This window comes from Lepus europaeus, chromosome 1 (assembly GCF_033115175.1).
Source record: "Lepus europaeus isolate LE1 chromosome 1, mLepTim1.pri, whole genome shotgun sequence".
Taxonomy (NCBI): Eukaryota; Metazoa; Chordata; class Mammalia; order Lagomorpha; family Leporidae; genus Lepus; species Lepus europaeus.
The window spans coordinates 139,705,167-139,717,491 of record NC_084827.1 but is presented as its reverse complement, the minus strand read 5'-3'; the positions used below and the strand labels follow the sequence as shown (position 1 = coordinate 139,717,491).

Sequence of the window (12,325 nt, the reverse complement as noted above, 5' to 3'; positions counted from 1 at the left end):
AAAAAGGCTTTGTATATCATGAAAAAAGAAATGGGTTAGAGGGAAGCCAGAGATGAGTAGAAAATGGAAAAAGAAAAGGTGAAAGAATCAAGTGATCTGTGATTACCATTTAAGCCTGACTGTTGGATACATCACACTTCCACATCTGTCAGGTCCCAACTGTTTGCAATACAAACAAAAAGTTCATGGAAAAGGCATTTTAAAGAGAAATTCTGCATCGATTTCAAATTATTTTTGCCTCAAAATAAACTCATACTAACTTTTCTGAATAGAGACTAGTTTGAGGCAATAAGGACAAGGCATCAGTTTAAAAAGAGCCCCTATCAAAGCATGTTATCAAAAATTGCTGGTGAAGCTTGAGTAGAAGAATGGTGAACAACACTGATGGCTTATGAAAAGTTTATGAGGACAATGCTCCAAAGAAATCAGCAGTTTATGAATGGATAACTGTTTTAAGAAGGAATGAAGAGAAGTTATAAACACGGGAGTATAGGAATCAACGCAGATTTCCTGGAATATATACACAATGGAACACTACTCAGACATAAAAAAAGAATGAACCTCTGTCCTTCACAACAAAATGGTTGCATTTGGAGACCGTTATGCTTAGTGAAATAAGCCAGTCCCCAAAAGACATGTTTCCCTGATTTGTAGTAACTATTACAAAATTACAATAGCAATTACAAGATTACAAAAGCATGTAATGTATATAAACAAAATTGACATTTTGAGATTTGATTACATATATAGCCCTTGTCTATACTCTTGAGGAAGAGTAGTCTTTCTACTTATTATTTTTTGAATTCTTTATTCAGGGAGAGTTCAGCTTATGATTATAAAGTAAATTGAAAGTATGTCATTGTAAAAATGAAAAGAAAAATAAGGAAGGAGGAGGGAGGGTAGGGTGAGTGATATCATTATGCTCTTAAACTGTATTTATTAAATACATGAAATTTGTTCCCTTTATGTAAATAAGAAATTTTTTAAAAAAACTATGTTGAAGATGAGGATGATAGCCACAGCCCGTCCACATCAGTGTGCTAGGAAATGATTTAATCTTCTTTGTGCCCTAATTGAAGAGGACTGAGAAATCACAGCAGAAACAATAACCAACACCATAGACATCTCAATCAGTTCAGCTTATACAATTCTGACTGGAAAATTAAAGTGGAACAAACTTTCCACTCAATGACTGCTAAAGTCTTGCTGCAGATGATCTTCAGACAAGAGCAAACCTTCCAAGGAAATTTTAAGCAAGCGGGATCAAGATCCTGAAGCATTTCCTCAAGGCATTGTAACAGGAGATGAAACATGGCTTTATCAGTACAAGCCTGAAGACAAAGCACAAGTAATGGTGACCAAGAGTTGAAAGTGGTCCAATCAAAGCAAAAGTAGACTGGTCAGGAGCAAAGGTCAGTTTTTGGGGATGCTAAAGGCATTTTACTTGTAGACTTTCTGGAGGGCCAAAGAATGATAACATCTGCTTAATATGAGAATGTTGTAAGCAAGTTAACCAACACTTTACTAGAAAAATGCACGGGAAAGCTTCAGCAGAGAATCCTTCTCCATCCCACAATGCTCCTATTACTTGTCTCATAAAACAAGGCAACTTTGCAAGAATTTTAATGGGAAATCCTTGGGCATCCAGTTTATAGTTTTGATTTAACTCATTCTGATTTCTCTGTGTTTCTTAATCTTAAAAAGTGCTTAGTAAAAGGGTCCCCATTTTTCTTTAGTTAATAATGTAAAAAAGACTACATTGGCATAGGTGAATTCTGAAGATCCTTAGTTCATTGTAGTTGGACTGGTATTATCCCTGAAAATGGCTAGGTTCATCATTTCCGAAGTGTCTTGAACTTGAAGCAACTTATGTTAAAAAAATAGAAGTTTATGTTTTTAATTTTCATCTTTTAATTCCATTTTCCATAAACTTTTGAGCACCCTTATATCTTCAGTTTTACAGAAGTTGTTAGCTAGACACCACCCTTTTTGATACTACTGCTTTAAAATATGAAGTTTTGCAGGTTATGAAAGGATGGTTTTGAAGATAAAGGGACCAGAAAGGAAACTATGTTTGGGTATTCTAGTGTATAGAGTCCTCAAATTAGATCATACATATAAAGTATTTTTAATTTGTGTGAAACAGCATATGAATTTAAAATATTTTGATTTAAAATATTTATATTTAAAATGATTTATTCAAAATTTTTTGGATTTTTTATTTATTTATAAAAGAGAATAGATATCATGTATTTCATATGTACAATTTTAAGTACATCATGATACTTCCCACCCTCCCACCTTCCTTCCTTCCTTTTTTTTTTCCTTTTAATTTTTGCAATAATCTTCTTACCTTTCTTAGTTGTTGTACTTAGGCGTTGAAAAGATATGGCTAAATAGAGTGCCAACTCAGATAGGCAGCTATTTATCAAAAATAATATCAAAGTAAATTACTAACTTTTGAATGCTAATATGAGCTAAAGTACCCTAAAATAAATGGTTGTAATTATTAATAACTGAGCTCACAGAAATACCTAAGATCATAGGTGGTTTATTAATATGTATGACTCAAATGTTTTATTAATAAAAATGTTAGGTTTTAGGTAACAATTTTTCTTTGGGGGAAATTATGAAATCATATTTTGAAACCATAAAATTTTTTTAAAAATTTATTATTTGAAAGGCAGAGTTGTAGATAGAGGAGAAACAGAAAAAGAAATCTTCATCCAGTGGTTTACGCCCCAGTGGCTACAATGGCTGGGGCTGGGCCAGGTTGAGGCTAGTAGCCTGGAACTACATCTGGGTCTCCCATGTGAATGGCAGGGTCCTAAGCACTCAGGCCATCTTCTGTTGCCTTCCCAAGCATACCAGTGGGGAGCAGGATCAGAAGCAGCGCAGCCAGGCCTTGAACCTGTTTTCTGATAAGGGATGGCACTGTCAAGGAGGCAGCTTAACCTGCATAATAACGCTGGCCCCAGTGAAATCTTTTTTCAGTCATAAATACTATTGGAAATATATGGTAATTTTAGAAAATATTGAGAATTTATTTTGCACCATTTTTTGGCAGGGAAAAGACAACAGAAATTGCTTAGGAAATTAAATTTCAATAGTTTAAAAATGATATTTAATGTAGCTGAAAATATAACATTTTCAGGATGATTTACTCATAATGTTATTATGAATGCTTATCATCCTATTTACTCTGAAATCAGTCAAATAAAATAATGTCAGTTCATTCCTAACAAAGCAATACAACAAATTTAAAAATCTAGCTTCTAGGATTTAGTATCTTCATAATTTTTTTTTCTGAGATTAACCTTAATGAGTGGTTGTTTAACTACAAAGCTATTCCAAGAATATGATCAGTATTTTTTAAAAATGTATTTATTTTCATTTTATTTGAAAGGCAGATATATGTGTGTGTTTGTGTATACATATATATATATATATACATATACACACATAGAGAACAATATGTCTATCCACTGGTTTACTTACCAAATTTCCATAACAGCCAGGGCTATGCCAGGCTGAGGCCAGGAGGCTAGAACCCAATCCAGATCTCCCACATAGATGGGAACCCAAGTATTTGAGTCATCATCTGCTGCCTTCCAGGGTGCACATTATAGGAAACTGGATTGGAAGCAGAACTGTTACTTGAAACAGGTACTCTGATAAGTGATGTGGGCATTGCAAGCAACATCTTATCTGCTGTGCCAAACACTTGTCCCAGTATCAATATTTCTGAGCCATCTGGTCCTGTAATTTACTGAAATTAGATAATATTTATCATAGGATAATCAATATTTTAAATTTCCATCTCATATCTTAACTCTAGGCATCCCAAAATTGAGTCCAGTTTGAATTTCATATGAAGTTTTAAAATTTGTCAGTTGAGTTTGAATTTTGTTTTCTCTTTCAGCTCCAGAGATCTTGAACTATGATCCCATTACCACAGCAACAGATATGTGGTAAGATTTTTGTTAGCTACCTAAGTGCCTTTATTGGAAGTTGGGTAATGTATATTCTGGGATTCTTTAATTCCAGTGTTAATAATACTTTCTTTTTTAAAAAAAATTTATTTATTTATTTGAAAGGTAGAGCTAAAGAGAGGCAGAGGCAAAGAGAGAGAGAGAGAGAGAGAGAGAGAGAGGGGTCTTCCATCTACTGGTTCACTCCCCAGATGGTGGCAACACCTGGAGCTGTGCCAATCTGAAGCCAGGAGCCAGGAGATTCTTCCAGGTTTCCCACACAGGGACCCAAGGACTTGGGCCATCTTCTACTGCTTTCCTAGGCCATAGCAGAGAGCTGGGTCGGAAGCGGGGCAGCTGGGACTAAAACCAGTGCCCATATAGGATACCGGCACTGCAGGCAGCAGCATGCCACAGCACTGGCCCCAGTAATACTTTCTTGAAGAGATTTTTACTCAGTATCATTATTGTGCCACAGGAAAATATTCACCTGTCCTCGTTTTTAATCTCTGAGCCAGTGGTACAGGAATAAATAGGAATACTGCTTTGGGGTGACTTAATAAGATAAGAGAACAAAATAGCCATGGTATAGTGTTATACTAAAAATTGTAAATGTAATAAAGATAAAATGCTTAATAAGCGTGGAAGAAACAGCAAACAATGCTGACCTAGGTCTAGAAGAATGAAGAGAAAGTATTTGCACACAAGTTTAGTTTTAGAGGATAATCTCTAGGTAATTATGAGTTTTTGTGTAATAGGGAGTGGAACTAGAATTTATACTGCAACTTTGGTTGGGACTGGTGGTGGGTACTGACTCCATTGGCCAAGTAGAAGAGAACAGACTTAATCTCTATGTTCCATTAGACTACTAATATGTGTTCCAAGGAAAAGTAAGCCTATGCTAAATGAGTTTGTGACACATGTACTTGTCTTTTTCTAGCTCCAGAGCACTGTTCTTGTCATTAATATATTTATAGCTTGGAAAAATTTTTGCAGTGAAAAATAATTTACCTGCACAACTTTGTGCTTTACCAAAACTTATAGACTCTCATTTGCACAAAACCCCTGCTTATATTTCATAGATATTACCATATCATTGGATACCATTTTAAAAATGCTGCAGCAACTTTGTATATTCAAAAACAGGTATCTGTGTGAAGGCTAGATTGAAAGTATAATTGTAAATATTTAACAGTATATTTGTGTAATAGGATACTTCAAAAAGTTTGTGGAAAAAATAGAATTCAAAGATGTGTTCCTTTTGGTGTAAAAATTTTTTAAATCCATGGCATAATTTTTTCCTTATATACATTTTTTGTGAACTTTTTGAAGATCTCTCACTTAACATATATGTGCATTTCCTTGTATTCCTTTTCTGTGAAGCATACTTTGAGGTAATACAGTATTTTTAATAATGAATTACAGGATCTTTGAAGAATGGTTTAAATCTGTACAAAATCAGTTTAACTATACTGATTTTGAGGAAAGGAGTATGTAGAATATTCATTATACTTTATATAAGTGCTTTAAAGTTAACATACATTTTAAATTATCTTGTTTTTTAGGAATATTGGTATAATAGCATATATGTTATTAACTCACACATCACCATTTGTGGGAGAAGACAATCAAGAAACGTACCTCAATATTTCTCAAGTTAATGTAGATTATTCAGAAGAAACTTTTTCATCAGTTTCACAGCAGGCCACAGACTTTATCCAGAGCCTTTTAGTAAAAAATCCAGAGTAAGTAATAACATTAATTTTTGTAAATACTATCACAAAATAAGTAGCATGTGTCTGTTAGGAAAGATATATTCTAAAATGGTCATCAAATTATTAGAAATATGCTCCAGTTTCAGATAAACTGGGGAATGAGGTGGTATAAAAAATTACTAAATAACAAACCCATAACTTGAAGTATAAAATATACAATAGGGAATTCTGGAATGAAGAGAAGATTTGGGTTATTTAATTTTTAACCTGCCTTTAATCCCTGAAGTTGCCTAAAATTAGTAGAAAATTTACAATACACATAGCTGGTTATGATAAGACTGTTGTGAATGATCATATTAAATAATTATATCTATGTAATAAGTATAAATTACCACTGGGAAATCTTGAAGGATAAGATGCACTTTGACAGCCTCCTGAAGAAGTGACTTGAAACTTTGGCTCAGGACTCTTCCTTACTCCTTGGCAACTTCCAGGAAAGAAATGGAAAAGCTGACCTTTTCTGTAGTTGAGATCAGACCTGTTTACTTTAAATGGTATAGAAGCTATAATATGGTGCCTTTAATTGGGATCTTGATTTTTTTAGTGGTTTGATCTTTTGTCTCTGACAATTACTTAGCCTTATGGAGAATTCAGTCTATTACCTGTTTTTAAAAGAAACCCTTGTAATTTTCTTAATTATTGTATTGGCTTAATTCAAGTTCAAACAAACTCACTCCCTAAGTTTTAGATATGAATAACTGTTTAATAGAAATAGTAATAATACTGCCTTGTTTCTACTTGTAGGCAGTTTAATTTTCTTTTTTTAAGATTTATTCATTTTACTGGGGCCAGCATCATGGCACAACAGGTTGACTAAGCTGCTGTCTCCGATGCTGGCATCCCATATGGGCTCCAGTTTAGTGTCCTTGCTGCTTCAGTTTTGATACAGCTCCCTGCTGGTGGCCTGGGAAAACAGTGAAAGATAGCCTAAGTACTTGGGTCACTGTCACCTACATGGGAGACCTGGATGAAGCTCCTGGCTCCTGGTCTTGGTCTGACCCAGGCCTGGCTGTTGGAACCATCTAGGGAGTGAACCAACAGATGGAAGATCTCTCTCTATATATATATCTGCCCATGACCCCCCCAAACTTCCCACCTCTTAACTCTTACAAATATTTGAAAGAGAGAGAGAGATTCAGAAAGAAAGATCTTCACCTGCTGGCTCACTCCCCAAAATAGCCATAGCGTCTAGGGCTGTGCCAGGCCAAAGCCAGGATCCAGAACCTCCATCCTGGTTTCTTATGGGGATAATAGGGGACCAAAAACTTGGGCCATAATCTTCTGCTTTCCCAGACAGGTTAGCAGGGAACTAGATGGAAATGGGAGCAGCTAGAACTCAAACAAGAGCTCATATGGGATGCCAGCATCACAGGCAGTATAACCTGCTATGCTACAACATCAGCACCAATTATCATTTTCTTACATATCTTTTTCCTAGATTCTAAAATGTCTATAATGAGAACATTTGTTTTTTTATAATCAGAAAACAGCTGTGCCTAGAAACAAAAGAATAAAGAAACAGGTCCTAAATAGTAAAGGAAGTTATATGAAGGTTGGAGTTAGGAGTATAGGTAGGTGTTTTTTGAAAAATGGTGATATTTGATTATATTACTTTCATTAACAGAAAACAAAACTTAAAAACTCAAAGTATTGAATAAACATCATTAATGATAGGACTTTGTAATGTTTCATAGTTGCCTCTTTTGTGAATACAAAATAATAATAGAGTATAAATTACTTAGAAATATTTTCCTCCAAAGAGTTTGTAAACCCAACAGATTTTGTAATTTTATTACTTTTGTTAGACTAACATATGTTCTCAAGCTTTTTGACTAGTAAATTCTATGATAAGTTGAATTTTTGGCATATGTCAAAATTAAAGAAACTCTGGGTATTCCAGTTTTTCTTTCAGCAATCACAAGTAGGAAACACTTTTAATATATAAAATGGATCCATATATGAATAGGTTTCAGATTTGGAGTTGATAAGGAATGCACAGAATATCAATTATTTTAACTTAATAGTTTTACTTTGTAGGGAAAAAAAATGTATCATTTAACCTAGAAAGTTAGGCAAGTATTTCTTTCTGAAGAAAAGGAAATTTCAAAATTAAGTCTACTTTCCATATCTTCTAGTCAATGACAGACTAGAATAGGGATTTATCACTAGAGAAATTAGTGGTTAGTCCATGAAAAATCCTTTCTATGTAAGAAAATGTTTTTTCCAACAAAGGGTTTATTGGAAAAAATAAAGCTATTTTTGCTTCTCTCCTTATATAAATAAAAGTTTGTGGTAGAATAAAAATTTTAGTTCAAAAAGTAAAATCGTGAAAGTACTATAAGAAGGATGGATTTTAAAAAAATCTTAGAGAAGATATCGGTAGGAGTGAAAGCTAGAAGTCAGTTGTCATCTTTCAAAATATAAAGACTGAATAACTTTACTAGTAATTTATCTTCTATGAATAATGAGAGAAGTTATCAAAAAAGAACTATCTTCTCAAGGTAAATTGCAACAGTATAATAGCAAAATGCTGGAAGCATTAGTGGGGATATGGTGAAATAAATCATGATAAATCCATGTGAAAGAGTAGTAAATAATATAGCTGTTAATCTGTTCACTCTGTACCAATGTGGAGAGAAGCCTGAGTGGATAAAGAAAGCAGATTGCAGAAAAACATGAACCTCTGTGTGTGGGTGGTATGGATACACACATAGTTATGTCTGTAGAGAAAATAGCCAGAGGTGGGATTGCGGAATAAGCGAACAGAAAATAATTTAACTTTTTACCTTCATGAGAGCTTACATGGTATAGTGTTCGAAAGAACAGACTATAACATTAAGGTTTCACTTAACTGTACCATTTACAATGAGTGTTAGTAGCTATTATCATTATTAATCTCTTCTGAACTGTTTGGATTTTATACTGTGTGTTATTTTCATAGTATTTTTTAATGTCTAAAAATCTATCAAATTGAAGACATTTGCAACATGATTTTTAGTTCTTTTTCCCATTATGCATTCTTTCAAAGGAAAAGACCAACAGCAGAAATTTGCCTTTCTCACTCTTGGCTACAACAGTGGGACTTTGGAAGCCTGTTTCACCCTGAAGAAACTTCAAGTTCCTCTCACACTCAGGATCTTACAGTAAGGTCTTCTGAAGACAAGACATCTAAATCCTCTTGTAATGGAACCTGTGGTGATCGAGAAGACAAAGAAAATATCCCAGAGGACAGCAGCATGGTTTCTAAAAGATTTCGCTTTGATGATTCATTACCCAATCCCCATGAACTTGTTTCAGATTTGCTGTGTTAGCACTTTTACCTTTGACTCACTGGGACTGAATTTGAAATTTTTAATCCACTCCAGTGTGAGATTGTGGTTTGTAGCCTTCTGTCTGACATGTTTATATTATAAATGCATTTTTTTGCATAGGAGAATGTAGGGGAGCATTTTAATGTTAAATTGCTGGTTTCTGGCATAATCTCCTTCCATCCTCTATGGAAAATGACATATTTAAATATCTGAAAAAAGTGAAATTGCCTATGTCAGCTTACATATTAATGAACAAATTCATTTTTAGATGAACTTATCAAAATGTTTTACATGTCAGTAAAAAAAAGTTTGGGTTATATTATGGTTGATAAACTGAACAAAATGAAGATGTTGGAGTTTAATCAGTTTTCTCTAAACTGAGTCCTTTATTATGCCTTTATTGACATAAGTTGTTTAGCAAAACAGTGCCAACTTTAAACCAAAATACACATTACTTTATAGATACTTAAGAGATAAATTACATTTGAAAATGTTTTGTAATTACAAATATTTGAAACCATGTAAGATTTCTGTTGCATGTGGTCTGCTATATGATAGAGGCCATTTAGCTACAGCAAAGGAATCTATTAGAAACCTGATGAGGTATTCTTTGTATGTTGGAGCAGTGAGAAGAACAGCATGGCTTCATCTTTTAACACAGACATCTTTTGCCTACATGCAACATACTTCAGGCACAATAAAGTCTGGAAAGCAGAGAATACATGGTAGGCAAGTGCAGAGGTTTTCAGTCTGCAGAATTTCTAGAGAAGGTATTTATGTAAAAGTAAGTGTGTTCTGTTTTTAGTAAGCTTATTGAATTCCATGTTTTCTAAGTCTTGGAATACAAGATAATCATCCAGAGTTTAAAAGAATGCATAAGAAAAATCATAGCACCAGTAGGACTATTAATTGATACAGTGTCAAAGTCAGCAGTAGCAAGATTGATATGATCATAAAACATGATGACATCAAGCTCTTCTGAGATGGCTCAGCATAAGGCTATCCAGAGAGAGCCTCTTACTATGGGCTTTTCCTGGAACCAGTGCAGCTAAGTCTGAGGTGAGCAGAATCATGGCCAGTGATTATGTTCAATCCCAATGGGGGAGGACATGTATTCCTTCTTGGTGAATTTCCACCTGGTGACAATTAAAAAAGAAACTATTGTATTATTATGTCAGGATAACTGATCTTATGACCATGTCACCATTTTGTCAAATATATTTGACGAACTCTGGTATTCCCCACTTTGAATCAAATATTACTCTAAAATATCTCAAAATTTTGATAAGACTGCAAATTCTTTAGTAATAACTTAGAAGTCTTTAATCATCAGGTCACTTTATTTAACTAAATACTGAATTTTTTTCATACCATCAGCAGTTTTTAAGGAAAAGTTATTTCTACTTATATATGTGTGTGTGTGCACATATTTGTATACGAATAGGTATATGTATATATATGTAGATTGATAAAACATAGTTTTTGGACAATTTTCTCTTAGAAATTTTTGCTCTAGTATATTGTGCTCAACTCAGGTGCCAAAAAAGCTCTTGTCTTATATACATATATATCATAAAATTTCTTTGAGAAGCAGTTTCTCGGTCTGATAAACTAGACATCTCAGAAGCTAAATTGAGCTCTTGTGTATGTAAAACTGATGAGTCTAAATTATTGATTGTTCATTGTTCATTTATTTGCCTTCAGTATTAAAATAATTTAGAGAAAGCTTAGTAAGTCATTGGAGAATGAGGAAATAGTTAATTTTCCAAAAGACTGTATTACTATGTTTTAAGTTTTTTAGAGAAATTATGCCATAACAAAATATAAAAATCAAGAGATGTTTAAATTTTGAACTATAAACTAGTTCTTAAATATTTTATGCCAGCTTTCTTTTTCTCTGGGGAATCTTAAAATAGTTTGTTTTCCCTTAATTAAAAGACTACACAAAGGCATAAATTTCCATGCCTGTTTTCTAACAGTAAGTTTTATTGTAAGAAAGCAACCAGTGGTTGCACAAGGAATACAAAAATCCAATCTTCCAAAAGGTGAAGTTAAATATTTTCACTGATTGAAATGGGAAAATAAGCCAATCTTTCAAGAGAATTTATTACCAAATGACTCAATTCTTCCAAGACTGAAAACAAATTTTTTAAAAAATATACCAAAAGCAGGTGATCCATCTCACTAAGGTAAAAATCTAGACAGCTTCTATGAGTGAACAAATATCAGTAACGCATAAATACATCTGAAGAGAGCTGTTAAATCATGATAATTTGGCAAAGTTTAATTTATACTATGAGAAAGATCCCTGGCCAGATGAGATTTTAAAATTAATGATGTATAGATGATAATTAAAATTGTCATTTTCATTGTTTTCCCTTCAGTAAAATTAACCTAACGCTGAGCAATGAAATTCTAATAGCACTTTAAAAGAAGTACCTATTCTCCACTCTGTAAGGAGATAAGGTGCATGTGCCAGACTATAAATCAACACATTGCTTCCTTATCACCAAAGTCAGCGGCACCAGTGTGATTAGTGATGTAATTGATTTTCATTCTGGTACAAGCATTTTCATTTTGAATGGGTCACAAATAGTTCATGGGCCATCCTTTGATAGCCTTGCTCTAAGCAACATTTATAAAAGTTGATCCTTTATAACTGTTTACATTTCTTATGTTTATTTTTGAATTTTCAATGTGTTATATGATGTGGAAACTTATCCTTATTCATTGTGGTGTAACCAGTTGGTACTTTAATTGCAAGTTGTACTAAAATTATCTGACTTACAATTTAAGAGATTATTATCAATTTATAATTTCATAAAGGACTTTGAAGAACAATAATTTATAAATTTCACACAAATTCCAACTTCTGTGCCATCATAATCATGTTGCTTAAGGCATATCGGCTGTTATTATGAATACTGTAGTAAAAGAAAAAACCTGTTTATTATAATTATTCTTCTTGCTAAACATTAAAAAGCACTTTTTTATATTTGTGGTTATCATTCTTCTTAAAGCATTTTAAAGTCTGTTCTTCTTAAAAGGTTGCCTGAATGGCAGGCGCCGTGGCTCAATAGGCTAATCCTCCGCCTGCGGCGCCGGCACCCAGTGTTCTAGTCCCGGTCAGGGCGCCGGATTCTGTCCCGGTTGCCCCTCTTCCAGGCCTGCTCTCTGCTGTGGCCATGGAGTGCAGTGGAGGATGGCCCAAGTGCTTGGGCCCTGCACCTGCATGGGAGACCAGGAGAAGCACCTGGCTCCTGCCTTC

General features: G+C 33.9%; 1 protein-coding gene across 1 annotated transcript in view; it reads left to right on the top strand.

Annotated features, from left to right (window-relative positions):
* STK17B (serine/threonine kinase 17b) overlaps positions 1-12,060 on the top strand; it is a 33,656-nt gene extending 21,596 nt beyond the window's left edge. Inside the window, exons 6-8 of the mRNA XM_062189431.1 lie at positions 3,923-3,971; positions 5,537-5,716; positions 8,775-12,060. Coding sequence (XP_062045415.1) covers positions 3,923-3,971; positions 5,537-5,716; positions 8,775-9,057 — 512 coding nt within the window. The 3' untranslated portion in view covers positions 9,058-12,060. The remainder of the gene's footprint in view (positions 1-3,922; positions 3,972-5,536; positions 5,717-8,774) is intronic.
* The last annotated feature ends 265 nt before the right edge of the window (positions 12,061-12,325 follow it).